Genomic DNA, 18,445 nt, shown 5'->3' with positions numbered 1-18,445 from the left:
GCAGCATCAGTCACCGGGTATCGGGCACGATGGCGACCGTACTATGTTTAGTCTGTTAGACAGTCGGTTAACATCAGACCATATGGCGACACCCGTCAGCCGGTCTTTGCCCGATGGCATTGGTCAAGGACATCGACCAATGTCGGACCATTTGGCATCCGCCATACGGTCATTATCCGGTGACAACATTGGTCATGATATGACCGGTACGTCACTGGGGACGTTGATCACGGACCTTTAATCGACGTCTGACCGGCCGGTCCAGTCACCGGTCCGGTCATGTCACCGGTCCGGTCCGGTCATTGATCACCGGTCACCGGTCATGTCACCGGTCCGGTCACCGGTCCGGTCATTGATCACCGGTCCGGTAACCGGTCATGTCACTGGTCCGGTCCGGTCACTGGTCCGGTCATTGGTCACCGGTCCGGTCACTGGTCATGTCACCGGTCCGGTCATGTCACCGGTCCGGTCATTGATCACCGGTCCGGTCCGGTCACCGGTCAACAGTCATCAGTTAGGCCTGCCACCGATAACACCAGTCACCGGTCAAGAAGCAGAACTCGGTCTTCATCATTGGATTATTCTCCTATTCGACGTCGAAAACATCGTCTTCATCTAGGAGTAGACATCGGACACGCTCTTCTTCGTCGAGCAGTTCTCATCGTCGCGGCTCTCGTAAGCGATCACGTCGTCACTCACGGAGACGGTATTCTAGAAGATCTCGGTCTCATCGCATCCGATCCACATCTCGACAGCGCAGCCGATCCAGATCTCGACATCGCAGGAAACGAGGACGTCGTCAACCTTCACGTAGACATCATCGGACTTCATTGAGCACACCATGATAGTTCTTGAACATACCTCTCCTTCATTGAGCAGTTCTCGGCGTTGATACGCTCGTAAGCGATCACGTCAATGCTCATGGAGACAATATTGTAGAAGACAATATTTCCAGCGCGGCCGAACAATATTTCGGCATCGCAGTTATATGGATGTCGCCACTTCTCACGTAGGCGTTGATGAACCTACTGGTCATATCGACGTTCTCCATTTTATTCCTTTAGGAATATCATGTCTCCATTCCACGTGTGATGTTTTTTCTTATGGCATCAACACATGTTGCAGTCACCGAGCCGTATTTGTATACGAACACTAGTTCGTTTAACTTTCAGGCTTCGGGATAAGCTGTTCTTTTCTCCACTACGACTACAAGGACACTTATGCCTATTAATACTGATAATCTACCGTTATTTTCCGGTTAACATTATCAGATGACTTCGTGAATGGTCATTCTTCTGCACCAGATATTTCCATTCTGACGCAGTTATATTATACCGGTCCCGATCACCGGACATCGGTCACCATTCATCGGTCATATCACCGATCACTGGTCACCGGTCAGAATAAGTAGTCGTTCATCATCAGCGGATTAGCATCGGTGGTTCAGTGGTAGAATGCTCGCCTGCCGCGCGGGCGGCCCGGGTTCGTTTCCCGGCCGATGCACCACTTCTTTGTTATCATCATCGGACTATTCTTCCTCCTCTTCTTCGTCATCAAATTAATCTTCGTCGTCTGCTTTAGTGATGTCTCTTGCCATCGGATTGGATTTTTGGCGCGATCTTCTTTTCCGAGCAGTTCTTGACATTGATATCAGAGCATATGGATTCCACCATTTTTCGGTCTATAACTGGTAGCGTCACCGGTCATATTATGACTGGTTCGTTCATCTGGCTACAGTTACCGGTCATTGACCGGTCCGGTTCGGTCACCAGTTACCAATTACCGGTATTCAGCTGTGTTTTCATCGGTCAATTTTTAGTATCACGGGTATCGTCTACATTACCTAGTTGTATACCCCTGGCTATGATTGAATTGAATACTATATTTTATGGATTCAACAATCTACATCTCCGCTGACTTGGTCTATGGTTGATTTTCCTGACCATCCATTTTGGTGCTGGTTATGACCTACTAATACTAGAAGATTATGAAATACCTATATCTGTTATTTCTACTTCTATCTCAACCGGCTACATGCAGACTACTGGTCTTGCAGATAGATCGGCTGAAGTGGGCTCGGAGACTAAAATTGAGGTCGAACATTACTATTTGACCTCTATTAATTTATGTTCGAAACCCGAAGGATGAATTGTTTTAACCGCCTTTACCTGTCGGCGACAGACTTTGCAGTCAGTGTCACGGAACAGTTGGGACACATTAATGACGCTAGCAGGATTGGCATGACGACCTTTCGTATCGACTTCTGCTTTTCTATTGCTCCTACGACAGTGCATATTTTCAAGCTACTGGAATCAACAAGAGTTCTGATACATAGGATTGCCTATCAGATTGACCGCATAGCGGCTACAGTCTTGTAGATGGCTTGGGAGCTATTGAACTCAGATCTTAGATCCTAGGATCTGGAGGGACCTCATCTCAAAGTTATTCTTCTATTACACTTCTGGCCATAACAGGCCGTCTTCCTATAACTGGTCGTATTCCTTTCGGAATTCGTCCCGGTTAGGAGTCTTGATTTTAATTATAGTAATCTAATATTAACTAAAAAAAATGCTAAAACAAGGCTTTTTATATCATAACCTGAGAAATAAATTTGCTAGATTTTACTCTAAGTATGGTGATTTAATTTCAAAATATAATGTTTCTTTAAAATGGGATTTAAATAATGGAATCTCCCATCCATCATTTTACGGAGATGTTTTGAAGCGTGTCCGCAAATTAAAATATGTTAAACCAAATGTTCATATTAAACTTTTCAATTTAATAAACTTGTTTTTATCAAAAGGATACGATGCTTATGTACTTAAAAACACGTGTCTGATGGTTTTCGAATCACTATATCTTTCTTCACTTAAAATTTGGAATCCTTAGTGATATTATAGACATTTTTCACTGTTGAATAAAATTGTGTCATTGTGTCGTATGAACAAATCTGCATGAAAACTACATGATAGGCATTTTTCACTGTGTAATAAAATTGTGTCATTGTGTCGTATGAACAAATCTGCATGAAAACTACATTTGGACTCAAATCGTACATCAAATCATTTCTGTCTTCAGTTGTCAAAACACCTATATACTGTTTGATTCCAATAATGTCGCTTTAATGGAATTACCATTTTTATTAATTTGCTTCTTAATATTAAATCACCTAAACTTGTTTTATTAGTAGCACAGCCCCATTAATATTTTTATTTAGTACTGGCCCTGGAATTTGTTCACGTCATTATGTCATTATGGATTTTTGTGACGTCATACGACCGACTTTCCCAGTTGTAATCTACATGCATAGGTCATTGGGTTTATAACGTTCCATTTTATTTATATTTTCTCTCTGATAGGCGTTTCTTGTTTGATTTAATTATTTTTATTTTTTTTAACAGTCACATAAACAACCAAGTTATGTAATATGGAATTTTTACACCCATTATTGCTGCTTCTTCCTGTATTTGCGCGATGGTTATTTGAGATATTAACTCCTTGACACTATATTCTCAAATCTTTTTCTTTAAAGAAGGAATGTAGTTTACAATTGTTATTAGTTTTATTTGATCGTTCGTCAAAAAGTTGTAACTCTGCTACTCTTGTATCTTCAATGCAATTGAGTAATTAAATAGTAATTAAATTGAATGCGTTTTAATTCCCTTTTATTATTGTTTAATTTGAGTTACAATGCTATGACGGTAAATTTTATTTACACTTAAATGTATTATGAATATTGCTGGGCCAAGTGTGAGGTTGAGCGCTCTATAACCAGGTTTAAACCCCCAATGCTTTGCATTGACCGTTCATAGGCGGTGACCCCAGCTTTATTCATATTTTGAGTTTATGTTGGTTTTATTGTGCTGTATTGTGCTGTTTTGTACTGTTTGGGCAATCGGTCACTTGCCCTAAATAAAGGACCAACTAATTGTTTTTAATGAAAATTCAATACTGCTCCAGCAGCTGGAGTTTCACTTCTTTATATTGAAGTAAATGGATTAATCAAGTCAGAATTTAAGACTTCCATGCATTCTACCGGCAAGCGTGGACCCCCTTAAGGTTACTCCTAGGATTTTCACCTTTTTCTGCCATCACACCTCCGAATCCGGAGGTACCACTGTCAATCATATTTCCGTACTTCGCAAATCGATGACTTCACGACCTGTATTATTCAGGATTTTAAAGGCGCCTGTTATTGGTTCAAGAAGAGGCTATATTATGTAGATAGGTCATAAACTTATAAGTGTTAAACACTGTCCTATTCTACCAATTTTCAAGTGTGTTTGGAGTGGGAAAGTTCGGCTTGCCGTGATTTCTTTGCCCACCCATCCTTGACAAATGGTTCCGGTCACCGGTCGGTATTTACCAGTCCGGTCACAGGTCTTTCAGCTGAGACGTCTTTTCTTACGTCCGTTTCAGCTTTATTTTTAAGTTAATTGTATTTATCTCGGGATTATTCAATGACACAGATTTCCATCTTTGTGTCATTATTTACCACTTTTCAGTGGTGTCTAGACTAGAAGATTATCTTGGCAAGAATATAGTTTATTCTACCACAACCTTCCTTACATCTTATACAGATGTGAGCAGAGAAGGTTAGGGACGATCACATAGAACAACGTATCTTGATTTTCTCAATTATGTGGTATCCTAATGAATATCACCTGCACATCTACATCTTGAAAAGCGAAAATTCTTTTTAGCTGTTTTTCATTTACAACACATTTTCACGATTCCTTTGTGATGGTTTCAACTATCACACATCGGTCTTGGTTTACTTACAGACACGGAGGTGATCATATTATCACTCCTTGTATCTGGAAATCAGGAACTTATTCGTTCTTTGCAAGAACAACAAATTTTCTCTATCGTCTTACTCATACCAGGTCATCTCAACGCCCTGTTGGACGTTTTGTCCTGCAGTTCTTTCTGTCGAATTATTTTTCCGTTGGGTTCAAATAATATAATTGCGCATGCGCGGCAGTGAATGTGCATGGCGTACAAAAATTGATACATAGTATATCGAAGAATGTTGTTTTTCATCAAACGCTAGTAATTAGCGTTATGCGATCGTAGATCGCAGTATATACCGGTATGCTGAACAACGTCAATAATGCAGTTCACAGAAATCGATCCAGAAGGGTGTGCGATTGTTATACATTCGTCCATTGACATAAACTGGAATATCTTGCCTTCTGGTGAGTTTTTGCAATAACTGAGTTTTTGCCATAATTTCATGCAATATACTTAATGAAGCATGGGATTATGGTTCTACGACCTTTTTAGTCTCCTGTACAATTATTTTCAGGAAACTTCTTCACAGGTCAAATATATCTCAGAGAGACATATTTTTACTGATCCAAACATGTGCCACTACATGTCTGGCCATTACTTACTTTTAGTTATCTCTACAGAAGAACGTTTTTTCTGTTAAGAGTTTCAATCCTTGTTACTTGTGCAAGGATAATTCCATCAGAACTGTATAAAGGTTCTTTTTTGACCTGGTATTCGAGAGCATAGTTATTACCTTAATCACTCTGCTAGATACATAGAGGTTTTTCTCATCTTTTTCTTAATGATAAGAAATTTGTTCTTTTCTTCATCAAAGGATAGAGATTATGCTTTCGTATACCTTGTTTTGTGTAAGTCATCGCAACTCTGTGCTGTCTTACCTATTTTGGAACTGATCCAAACTATGGAACGTCAACACTATGTTTTTCGTTCCTTTACCTTCTTAAGCGGTTTTGACTTGTGTTACATGTTGGGATGCTTAATGAGCTTTCTATGAACTTTTTTTTATCAGGCTTATTAACAGTTCCAATATAATTTTAAGACGGTTTTCCTTCTTATTATGGCTTTTACCATACGGAGAAGTGAAATTCATGCTTTTTCTGTTGAATACGACCAATTCCAGTTGGATCTAATGTCGTCTTCACCTTGTTGTGTCAGCCAGGATGCCTTGCTTAATATCAAGTCCTCTATATGGCTTCTACCTTCAAGTTTCCAAGTTTTTCTTAAACTGGCAGTCATGAAGATGAGGATAAACTTCTATGGGCATTCAGGGCTTTGAAAATCTATCTCAGCAGTGTGAGTCGGAAGTCCATTCGAGGTTCTCAAAAGACACTCTTCATTTCCCTAAAAAAGGGGGGGGAGAGATGTGTCTGCGGCTTCTATTTCTCGGGGTTAGACCTCGACTAAGGAAAGTTACTTTTATCTCTATCTAAGGATTCATTCCTTTTTAGAATCTGACCGCATGAATTAAGAGCTATGTCTGTTTTGTGGGCATATATTAATCACACCCCACTTTTTGACGTGCTCTGAGCTGTTTTCTGGAGGAATCCGACCACCTTTGTCATCTTTTTATCTTCGTTTTCTGAAGTGCCAACAATACAATTTGTATATGTTTAGGCTTGTTGTGGTTTCACTAACGGTAGTTTCTTCTTTACGACATAGACATATTACTTTTTATCCCACTTTTACACCGAAATCGGTTGATTAAAGCCCCGTTGATTAAATTTCATCTATAATCAACGGCAAGGCTATAATCAATGGCACGAAATGACGTCATCAACTGCCGAACCGGGACTACTTTTTCCCACGCACTTCGTCGCCTGTATTTGCCAAGTGCATCAATAATAAAAACAATCTCAAATGTTTGTCAATCTTAATGACCTTAAAACAAATAAAAGTAGCAAAAAACCGTGTTTTTTGTCATTTATTTTTATTAAAACCTCTAGTATTATGTAAATTTAACACTATGTTGCAAATAGGTTTTGTTGTTGTTGCTCCCCTTTGAAGAAGTCAGCTCGAGTTGCTCCCCTTTGACTATAGAACACAATCGTCTGCGAAATCGTAAACCCCTCAGAATGTCTGACGAATTTGACAAAGTCAATTTCTCATTAACTTGGGATGAATTAAATAATGAACATGAGCAACAAGCAACTGAAGTGGAATTAACACTAAACCAGTTCCAGGAACAATATGGGTTTGATCCATCTATTTTGTTCACAAATGAAATTGAATTGACCATTGAGAATGAAACCAGCCCCAGTAGTAACGCACCATCCAGTAGCAATGTCTTCCCCCCAACTTTAGATCTGCATGAGAATAAAGAGTTCTTAGATGTTAACCTCACTGATGTTGGTGATTTCATTGTCCAAAATGAAAATAAAAAGACTGTATCGAAGACCTTGTCTGACATAAACAAATTTAAAAGGTTTCTTATGTCAAAAGCTGAATCAAAAGAAATCCACCACATATAACCAACTCTTCTTGATGAGTATTTGGCCACTTTCCTGTTGTCCCTTAAAAAGTCAAATGGCACAGATTTTGAACCAAGTCTCTCCGTGGCATCATTGCTAGTGTTGACAGGTGCCTGAAACGACATCGCTATGGATGTTCAGTCATGACAGGGACTGGAGCCCAATTTGCACTCACAAGGGACACCTACAATGCAAAGAAAAAAAGTCTTAAGAAACAGGTAAAATTGAGATGAACGGTTATAACTAAAAGAAATTTGGCAAAAATAACATATTCAACAGAAAACGTATCATTTATGACAAAATTGGGAAAAAATCCCAAGTGTAGTCTGTACGAAACTAATACCCTGTCGACATAAAGTTGCAGTTAATAAATAAAAGTCTAAAAGTCTCATTAAAAGTAATACTGTAAGCCTACGAAAGATAGAATACTCAAAAAATAAATTTAAATTAAAAAATATAGTCGAAAAGTTAAATGAAACAGTATAATAAATATAAATCACCAATTTAGGGTATGGGAAAACGTCCTAGGGAGGCCCATCCGCTGAGTGATACCGACATCGATCTGCTCTGGGAGAAGGGGATCCTTGGCACGGAGTCTCCGAAAGCCTTGTTAAATACAGTCTGGTTGAACAACTGCCTTCATTTTGGCTTGCGAGGTACAACGGAGCAATACAATTTGCGGTAAGAAACATTTTTACACACAAACACACAAAATATGTATCAATTTTTCTCATTATTTTTTCACCCCATTCACTAAGTACATCCGCTTCAACTTAAATGCTGTATTTCATTATTGTTCATATCTGACATTAAATTAAGATTATTGTATTTTGTTAGGTGGGGAGACGTCCGCCTCCGTGTAGACTCGAATGGTGTCGAGTATCTCGAGTTAAACGAGCGGCAAACGAAAACGCGCACAGGAGAGAACATCGCTGACATAAGAAAAGTGTCTCCCAAGATGTTCGGCACTTCTGGACCAAGAAATCCCGTGTTAATTTACAAGCTGTACTCGAATATGCGTCCATCTGATTTTTCTTCAGATCAGCACCCTTTCTACCTGGCAACACGCACAATTGACACTGCATCCCAGTGGTTCTTGCGTCAACAATTGGGTGTCAACAAGCTGGGTCAGATGCTGAAGGCCATGGCAAAAGACGCCAGCTTTCCCGAGCACAAGAGAATAACCAACCACTCAGTTCGCAAATTCCTGGTCCAAAAACTTCGAAATGCAAACATTCCACCCACTGAAATTATGGCCATAACAGGGCACAAAAATGTCCAGTCCATAACCAATTATTCCACCATATCTGTTGAACAGCAGCAAAAGTGTTCCAACATTCTTGCTCAGTCCAGTAAATGTAACAAACAAACAGCTTCCTCTTGTTCACCTTCATGCACTGAAACTATGGTCGAAATGCAGCCTACACAACCACTGTCTACCGTTGAACAAGTTGATCTTGATTTTCGTCCCACCCAGTCACTTCACCAGCAAATGTCTTTCTCTCGTTCGAACAACTTTGCCTCACAATTCTTTGGTGCCACTTTCCACATTCAAAATTTTAATGTGAATAATTAGATTAAATCCAAGTTGTTATTGTTATTTCGTCACGAAATAACCACATATTATAACAAAGAAGCAAATGTTTTGCACATCGTGTTCTAGTTGATAGTTTGAACATCGAAAGTGAATTGTGTGTGGTGTTAGGCTACGTTGTATACAAATGTAGTTCCTTGTGTATAACAACTAAATGTTATATTAATGTTATAAAACTTTTAGATTTGCAATTCAATATGAATAAAATTGTTATTAGTAACGCACGATTCTTTGTCACAGAACGATATTCTGATTTTTTTAAATGACAATTTGATCAGCGGTTATTTTTGGAACGCTGAGTAATACACTGATCTTGGTTACACTACAGTCATTATCAAAGTACGACAAACACTCATGAAAACTAATTTTGTTAAAATAAAAAGGTTTACTGAATAAAAAAGTGGGATAAATAGAATAATAGGTTAGTGTTGATTATAGATAAGGTTTATCATGCTCGGCACGAAAACGAAAAAGCACTCGCCAAGGCTCGTGCTTTTTGTTTTTTCTAAGCCTCGCATGATAAACCTGATCTATAATCAACACTAACCTATTATTCTCTATGTCCGAGATGTCATAATTAATACCGTTTTAACGAAGATTACTTGATAACCCTTGTTTAGGGTTTTGCTTTCATTAGCTGCTAACCCTGTTTATGGGTTCTACTGTGTTGGGAAAATATATACGAACCTTCCCACCGCAGCTGCAAAATCAGCATGAGATAACAGATCAGTATTTACGACATTAAAACAATTTTTTAAAATAAAATTCATTTTAATTATTAAATACTTACCTGTTATCGGTAAGTGCCACCTCACACCCCGCTATTCTATTAATATTTTTGTATATATATTGAAAGAATAATGAGGGTTGGTTACCGATTTTTGGCAAGGTTGCATTGCACTATGTTTAACCTGGCCTGTATTACGGTATTGAGGTGGCGGATTCCCAGTTAAAATTCCGGATGAGTTAATTCCGCTTAGAAAGAAGAAGCATGAAATAACAGGTAAGTATTTAATAATTAAAATTAATTTTATTTAAAAATATTGTTTATGTAAACACACCTGTTTGGTTTCGCGCAGGCACGGGGACCACTGGGTTCGGCCAGCCAGCTGCCAGCACGGGGAGTGGAAGCTTTGGGATGTCCACTCCAGCAACAGTGAGTTTGTGAAAGGATGGCTTTGATGTTTAACTCTTTACCACTCGGACTAAGGCGCATGTTGACGCATTCGAAGTCAATTAGACAAATAAAATAGAATACTTTTCTGTTTGCATTCAAGTTTTAAAGGCTTCATTTCCAACCCTTAGATACTTATGAGCAGCAAATTGCATAAAACCTGAACAGACTGAGAGTTACTCGCAGGCTGTTCTGGTTTATGCTTATTACATATAGCCATTTTCGCATACTTACACAGGTGTAGAGTTGTTGTCTGAGTGTATCAAATCAGATTAGCATGAAAGGGTTCCTTTGAACATTGTGGTTTTATGCACCTTTAGAGTTTTCTGCTGTGCAGTCTTCAAGAACCTCGTGACTAGGAAAATATGTCAGACCTTAATTGTTTCGTACAGATGATTTTTTTTATTGTATTTTGATTGCAATCATGTTTAACTTTTTCGATGACAATTTACCATTAATACATGCAATAGTTACCACTCATTGTAAGTTTGTAAAAGTATTTGATGGTTTTAGATGTATTAAATGTCTGTAGAACCCAGCAACGCAGTAATATCCAGAACCAACAACTTCCCACCCACTCTTCATTTAAAAGTTAAACGATGCCCTCTGTTCAAAATGTTATATTAAACACACTGTTTGTTGACAGGAAGGACTGTTTGGTAATAAGCGAGCATTTGACACTCAGACTACGGCCTCAACCAGTTTTGGTTCTGGATCTATGACCGGTTCCAACCTGTTCTCTGAGCAAATCTCAACCCGCACCGCGTTGTATTGCGTATTCACCACGGAAACCACCCAGCCCACTGACTTTGGTGCAAGTAAGTTTTTAAAAAGTTTGAGAGACAGTAGTGTATTATTTTTTATAAAATATCAGATGTTAAGCTGATATTTGGAATGTGAGTCTATCTACATGACCAACAGATGAAGTGTGAAATTCTTCTATAACCTTTTTCCTGATTTTTTTACGCAAAGCTTTCAGATATTGAGCTGTTTTTAGGTATTTGAGTCTACCAACATGACTAACAGATGAAGTGTGCGTTTTGTTCTGGTCCATTGAATTTTAGCGAAGTTATGGGCCTTGTTTTCTGATATCATATGATCCTCGGTCTGGGAGAATGTGTTTGATGCATGTGCGGAAATTTTTATCCCAGATTAGCCTGTGCAGTCAGCACTGGCTTATCAGGGACAATACTTTCCCCCTAAACTGGATTTTTGCTTAAAAGAGACTTATTTTAAACAAAAAAGACAATTTGAGATCAAAAGTCTGCACAAGCTGATATGGGACAACAATTTACACACATGCATGAAGCCCAGTATTCCCAGAGCAAGGCTCATATTGGTTTAAATGTGTCTTGAATTCTGTATGGAATCCACTGTTCAGGGTGCAGCGGTCAGGCCCAGCAGCCAGGTACACTGGCAAAGTTTATTCCGATAACGGGCACGGATACAATGGTAAACAAAGGTACCACCCGGACCATCAATACGCGGCTCCAGTGTATCACAGCCATGAAGGAGTATGAGAATAAAAGTTTGGAGGTATGGCTGGAACTGGACTGAATTTTGATTTAAATTTTGAATTAAAGTTTCCTTTAACCCTTTTCTGCTCAGAAGCAAAGTGAAAATAGCAATATGCAAACAGCATAAACCAGAACAGCCTGCAATTAACTTGCAGCTCGTTCAGGTTTATGTTGTTTGCTGCTCATCAGTTTCTCAGGATTTGCAATGAAATGAAATACACTTTTAAGAAGGGTGTTAAATTAAATTTGATTTTCTTAGGAAATACAAACGGTATCTGAGTGGTAAAGGGTTAAATATGATATGAATATTTTCTTAAAATCAAATAAGCTTTGTGGATGGGATCCCTGAATTAACATTAATGCTAAACATTTATTATCCCCTTAATTATTGAATGTCTTTTCTGCAGGAACTTAGAGTGGAGGATTACCTAGCGGGACGCAAAGGACGGGCACTGATGACAACAGGATTCGGAATCGCCTTCCCTGTCATGTCGATCCAGCAGTCAGGGGCGTTCGCTCTCGAAGCCTCTAAACAAACTGGATTTGGAACAACAAGTAGGATATTGAATCATTAAGTATTCACCCAGGGCTGGTTATGTTATGTATGTATGTATTTATTTTGACCTTGCAGTCAAGGATAACCATGAAAGTTCAAGTACTTATTTCCAATGGGGTTCTTTTTTTTGGCTGAATAGACAGCAAGCAGAAGAGACAGTATTGTGATACAAGGAATGCGGGTGCGAATATAGCACCAATACACGCGAGAATTACGTGGGTTTCATACCAGTACATCTCTAGTTGGGTGGAAAACACTTAAAGCATTTCTGAAATTTCCAGTGCTCAGGCCAGGAATTGAACCGGGGACCTCTGGAATGGTGCACCAGTGTGTTACCACTAGACTACCGCACCACCCAAGTTAGTCTGTTAGTAATCCAAAGTAATCATAAACATTTGTACTCAAGGACTCTTTACCTTCTTCAGCAGTGACCAAATACATAATTTTCCCAAATGTTTACATTGTTCAATTTATTTCCCTTTCTCAGTTTTCTTGATATATTATAGAGGGCTTGGTTCTTTAGTACCGAAACTGAAAAAAAATAATCTGAAACTCGATGACAACATGTGCTATGTTATGCAGGAATAAATAATATGAGAAGACCGCAATAAAACATGTTTGTGTCAAACTTGTATTTCACAACATTTCGACTAATGCCCTTATTAGGTTAAAATGCAAATACATGTACCAAACTGACATGGCACCATGCAATAAAGTCAATTTGGCGGGAAGAAAATTTAGCTATTAATAATATCTAAATTTGCTCAATTCTCTTTGTATAGAGAACTTGTAACCTTCTTAGCGAATTCTTATTTATTTTATGTTGCATTCAGAAACAGAGAATTTATTATGATACAAACATTTTGTTATTGTTTTCAATAAATCGCATTGTATTCATGTATTATTAATTTTAATATCATAAATACGTTACCTGTTATCTCTAGCTTACCCCTTTCCAAGGGAGTTATTTCATCCGGAAAATATTCAAGCGCTGGGAATCGTCCACCTCTATAAGAATCCAAATCAGGTTAAACATAGTACAATGCAACCTAACAGGAAATCAAGAACCACAACTCATCTTTCCTTTCCGGATAAAACCATGTGCACGCCTATTTTAGGCTCAGGACTTATGTGTTCTTTTCACTGTGTTTTTGTCGGAGTTTAAAAGGATAAAGTTTATTTATCTTTTATTTGTATCATTCGGTTTATATTTCTATACTTTTTGTTGCAGTAATTGTCATATTTCTGCTTTTGCTGGGTTTCTTTGTTTGCATCGTCGCTCATGTACATGACGTCATGAGCACGTGAACCACGAGGAATTCGTGCCTATTCCCCAATAAGTAATTGAGGTCAATTGGACAGCGTTCTTTGTGTTTACATTTTGTGGTTTAACTTTTTATTTGAATTTATAATCATTAATTTGTCTTTTGTAGGTTCTTTCTGCTTCTTTTATTTCAGAATGAACTTACAGGATAGAGGTTCTTGTGGTCATATCAAAGCAAGGTGGGATTCCCACGATACTTGCTTGGCATGTACCGGTTGCACATTTAATAACAAATGTGCGGTTTGCGATTTGTGGGCTTACGACGTATGGACAAAAGCAGGTCGCCAGAGGACGTCGATCAGCCGCAAACGCAACGAACCTCCATCCGACGTTGATTACCCGATGACTCCACTGGTCAAGGATGACCAGCGGTTTTGTCAGTCACTGGGTACCGGGCAAGATGGTGTTGTTGTCAGTCGATCGTCATCAGATCTTATGATTCACACCATGCATACCGGCGACATTGATCATGAAACGACTGGATCAATGTCAGACCACATGGCAGCCGCCATTCTACGGTCTTTGTCCGGTGACGTAACCGGTCATAATATGACCGGCCGGTCACCGGTCCGGTCCGGTCACCGGTCATGTCACCGGTCCGGTCCGGTCCAGTCATGTCACCGGTCCGGTCACCGGTCCGGTCCGGTCCGGTCACCGGTCCGGTCATTGATCACCGGTCCGGTCCGGTGACCGGACTGGACCGGACCGGTGTCCGGACTGGTCAACAGTCATCAGTTAGGCCTGCCACCGATAACACCAATTGCCGGTCAAGAAGAACTCGGTCTTCATCATCGGCGTATTCTTCTACATCCGTTTCGTCGTCGAATACATCGTCTTCATCAAGGAGTGGACATCGGACACGCTCTTCTTCGTCGAGCAGTTATAATCGTCGCGGCGCTCATAAGCGATCACGTCGTCACTCATGGAGACGGTATTCCAAAAAATCTCGATCTCATCGCAGCCGGTCCACATCTCGACAGCGCAGCCGATCCAGATCTCGACATTGCAGGAAACGAGGACGTTGGCAACGTTCACGTAGACAGCATCAGACTTACCATTCGTATAGTCGTTCACCATCGTATTCCGTTATGGAATCGCATGTTTCCATGCCAAATGTGTCGGTTCCAACGTTGACTGCCACACGTATTGCATCTTCAGGAGCTCATCTCACTACTACGGCGTCAGTGTCAACACCACGGGTATCATCTACCGTATCTAGTTGTGTACCCCCTACAGCTACCCTGTCGAATCCTGATACACTATGGATACAGAATTCGGCGGGACATTTTGTACCGGTCAATGCTGATAATTTACCATCTTCCGGTTTACATTATCAGTTTACTGACGTCGGGGATGATCATTCGCTGTTACCAGACACTTACAATCCGGTACAAGATATTCTCACTTCTTTTCCTGCTGATTCTATACAAACCACTGGTGTTGTAGAGAGTGAGGCTGATTCAGATGCAGAATCTAATGTTGAGACGGATCAATATTTAGCTCCGATTGGTCAGATCTATGAACTGATGTTTCGTACTCTTGGTGAAGATTACTGTCCAAGACCTGCTGAACTGTCTTCAAATGCGACGATTTCTGTGACAGAACAACTTTTTCGTACATTTGATCCCAACAGGGTTATTTAGTCGACGGCTTGTCCTGACCCGCGACTTCCCATTGGTTCTATCTATTCTTCAATCATTGGAATCAGCTAATAAGACTATTCCAAAACGAGGAGAAACATGGAAAATTCCTTAGGAACTAGCTGATCCAAAACACCAGGAAGGTAGTAAAAGTTACAAACCTCCTGTACCACATGCAACATCTGGGTTGGATTTTTCAAAACTTCCGGTTCCAGATCCGGACATTAGCAAGCTATCTCTTGTAATGCCAAGTGGTTCCAATTCAGTTTCTGTTCCGTTTTCAATGTTGGAAACTTGGGAAATGAGGGAACGTAGATCATTAGGTTTGACTTACCAAATTGACTTTATGCTAGCGACAATTTTACAAATGGTGTGTGATTGGTCAGAATCTGTTCCGGAGGAACTCCGTGATTTGTTAATTCATCTCTCACGGACCACACTGGCCTTATCTCACACTTCTGCTTCTTCAATGTCCGAGATGCTAAGGATTCGTAGAGATCTTATCCTTACTTCTTTACCTAAAGATTTCCTGTTGGAACCTGGTATGAACTCGCTCAGAACAGCTCCTCTCACATCAGGGTTCCTTTTTGGTGGAGGATACAAGAAGCAATCACAGCTGACAAGGATGACCAACTTCATGCTTCTTTAGCTAGAAACAACTCTGGACAACGCCAAGGGTCTTTAAGCATCCTGCTTCTAGGCCACCAGCAGTTCCAGCATTCAAGACGGCTAAGAGAAATAACCTTTTCTCTAAAAAGCCTTCTTTTAATCCACGGTCAGGTCCTAATAGGCAGTCTTCCTATAACATACCTTCTTTGTCACACAAGTCTTCTAATAAAGATTCTGGGAAAAAGGGCAAACCCAAGCCGGGACAGAGGAATTTCAAACCTTCTACCGGCAGGGGCGCACCTCCTGCTTATCAGCCTTAGGTCCCTTCCCTTTCTACCGCCACAACCTCCGATGCCGGAAATACCAGTCGGGGCCAGACTTTTCCACTTCTCAAATCGATGGCTTCAAATTACTTCAGACGCATGGGTTCATTCTCTTGTGACAAAAGGCCTGACTTTTCAATTCGAAAAAAGGCCTCCACTTTCTCGCGTCCCTATAGAGCTGGTATCTCAGCATCCACATATTCCAGAGTCCATTCTCGGGCTCTTGGAAAAACAGGCGGTAGAAAGGGTTCAAGATCCTTATTCTCCAGGATTTTACAGTCGTCTTTTTCTTGTTCAAAAGAAAAATGGTTCCTGAAGACCAGTAATAGATTTAAAAGTGTTCAACATGTATCTCCTCAAACCAACTTTCAAAATGGAGACTCCTTCTTTCATACGGGAATCCATCAAACCCCTGCACTGGGGGGTGTCTTTGGATCTGGAAGATGCTTACTTCCATGTTCCTATACATCCCAACTACCGGAAGTACTTGCGATTTGCCTTTCAAGGCCAAGTCTACCAGTTCCGGTCTATGCCTTTCGGGTTGGCGACAGCCCCACGAGTTTTTACCAAACTAATGTCGGCAGTCGGATCACAACTCAGAGTTCACGGGATTATTCTTCTTCAGTATTTCGACGACTGGCTCTTACACCAGCTCGATCGTCAATTGCTTCTGTACAACCTAGAATTCTCTTGGAAGGAACTCCTCTCGTTAGGGCTCTTTCTCAATGTAGACAAATCAGACCTCTTTCCTTCACAGGACTTTACGTTTGTGGGAATGAATTTCTTGACCCACATCAATCGGGTCAGAATGTCTATTCAACGTATATCAGACCTTCTGATGAAGGTCAACTGGGTTTTGTCCCAATCTCATATAACAGCTCAAGAATTCCTCTCTCTCAACGGTATCCTGAGCTCAGTAGCAGACTTTGTGCAGTTGGGACGTCTCTTCCTACGTCCTCTTCAGCACTATCTCTCAGCTTGTTGGAAATGGTCTCCAGGCAATCTATTAACACAGATTCCAATCCTTCCCTCCTTAAGGTCTCATCTTCAGTGGTGGCTAGACGAGGAGACTCTGTTGGCAGGAGTACCCCTTCTTCCTCCGCAACCGTCATTATATCTAATAACGGATGCGAGCAAGGAAGGGTGGGGTGCTCATCTGGAACCTCTCAGTCTGATAACTTCAGGGTTGTGGTCTCATCAGGAATCTCACCTACATATCAACAATCTAGAAATGCGAGCAGTATTTCTAGCTGTATCTCATTTCCAATCACATCTTCGAGACTCTTGTGTGATGGTGTCAACAGACAACACATCTGTGGTGGCTTACATCAAGGCACAGGGGGGAACACATTCTCAATCCCTGTATCTGGAAACCAGAAAATTACTTGTTCTTTGCAAAACACTCAACATTCATCTGCTGGCAAAATATATACCAGGTCGCTTCAACGCCCTGGCGGATGGTTTGTCTCGCAAAGACCAGTTACTTCCATCGGAGTGGACACTTCATCAAGAAGTGACCAACCAGATCTTTTTCAAGTTCGGTTATCCCCTGGTCGATCTATTTGCAACCAGACACAATCACAGACTTCCTCTGTATGTGAGTGCAGTTTACGATCCAGCAGCGTGGGTAATCGACGCGCTTTCGTTCGCGTGGGACCAACTGGACGCTTACGCCTATCCCCCACCCATTCTAATTCCCCAAATATTGGGGAAAATCAGGGTGAGCTCTTGCAGGATACTCCTGATTGCCCCTTGGTGGCCCAGAAGATCTTGGTTCAACGATCTTCTAAGTCTCCTGTACGATTATCCAAGGAATCTTCCTCACAGGTCAGATCTTCTGTCTCAAAGCGGCAGACTACATGCGGACCCAAAATGTTCCACTTACACGTCTGGCCGTTATCAGGCAATCTTTGCAGAAGAAATGTTTTTCTGTCAGGGCTTCAACCCTCGTTGCTTCGGCAAGGAGAAAATCCACCAGAGCAGTCTATGATGCTCGTTGGAAACTCTTCTCCAATTGGTGTTTTCGAGGGAAAATTAATCCCCTCAATCCCTCTGCTAGACGAATAGCGGATGTTCTCATTTATCTTTTTGATGATAAGAAACTTTCTCTTAGTTCCATCAAAGGATACAGATCTATGATTTCGCATACATTGGCTTTCACTTAGTCTTCACAAGTCTGTGCTGATCCAGCTATTTCAGAACTTGTTCGAGCTATGGAACTTAGTCGTCCTGTATCTCGTACACTTGCTCCTAAATGGGATTTAGCTTGTGTGCTAGGTTCGCTTATTAAGGCTCCCTATGAACCTCTTGATCAGGCTTCATTACAATTCCTAACATGGGGCAAGACCGTTTTCCTTCTTACTATGGCTTCAGCCAAACGGAGAAGTGAAATTCATGCTCTTTCTATCGAGGATAGTCATCTTCGTTTTGACTCTTCTGATGGATC

General features: G+C 40.6%; 1 protein-coding gene and 1 non-coding gene across 2 annotated transcripts in view; both read left to right on the top strand.

Annotated features, from left to right (window-relative positions):
- Window positions 1-18,445, top strand: part of LOC127839535 (uncharacterized) — a 101,623-nt gene that overhangs the window by 21,379 nt on the left and 61,799 nt on the right. Inside the window, exons 5-8 of the mRNA XM_052367927.1 lie at window positions 9,936-10,012; window positions 10,677-10,848; window positions 11,412-11,566; window positions 11,955-12,102. Of these exons, the coding sequence (XP_052223887.1) occupies window positions 9,936-10,012; window positions 10,677-10,848; window positions 11,412-11,566; window positions 11,955-12,102 (552 nt within the window). The remainder of the gene's footprint in view (window positions 1-9,935; window positions 10,013-10,676; window positions 10,849-11,411; window positions 11,567-11,954; window positions 12,103-18,445) is intronic.
- Trnag-gcc (transfer RNA glycine (anticodon GCC)) lies at window positions 1,433-1,503 on the top strand. Its single transcript has one exon. It is a non-coding gene; the product is annotated as a tRNA-Gly (tRNA).

Source organism: Dreissena polymorpha, chromosome 7 (assembly GCF_020536995.1).
Source record: "Dreissena polymorpha isolate Duluth1 chromosome 7, UMN_Dpol_1.0, whole genome shotgun sequence".
In the NCBI taxonomy this organism is placed as follows: Eukaryota; Metazoa; Mollusca; class Bivalvia; order Myida; family Dreissenidae; genus Dreissena; species Dreissena polymorpha.
The sequence above is the reverse complement of the archived record's forward strand: the minus strand, read 5'-3'. Positions and strand labels throughout refer to the sequence as shown.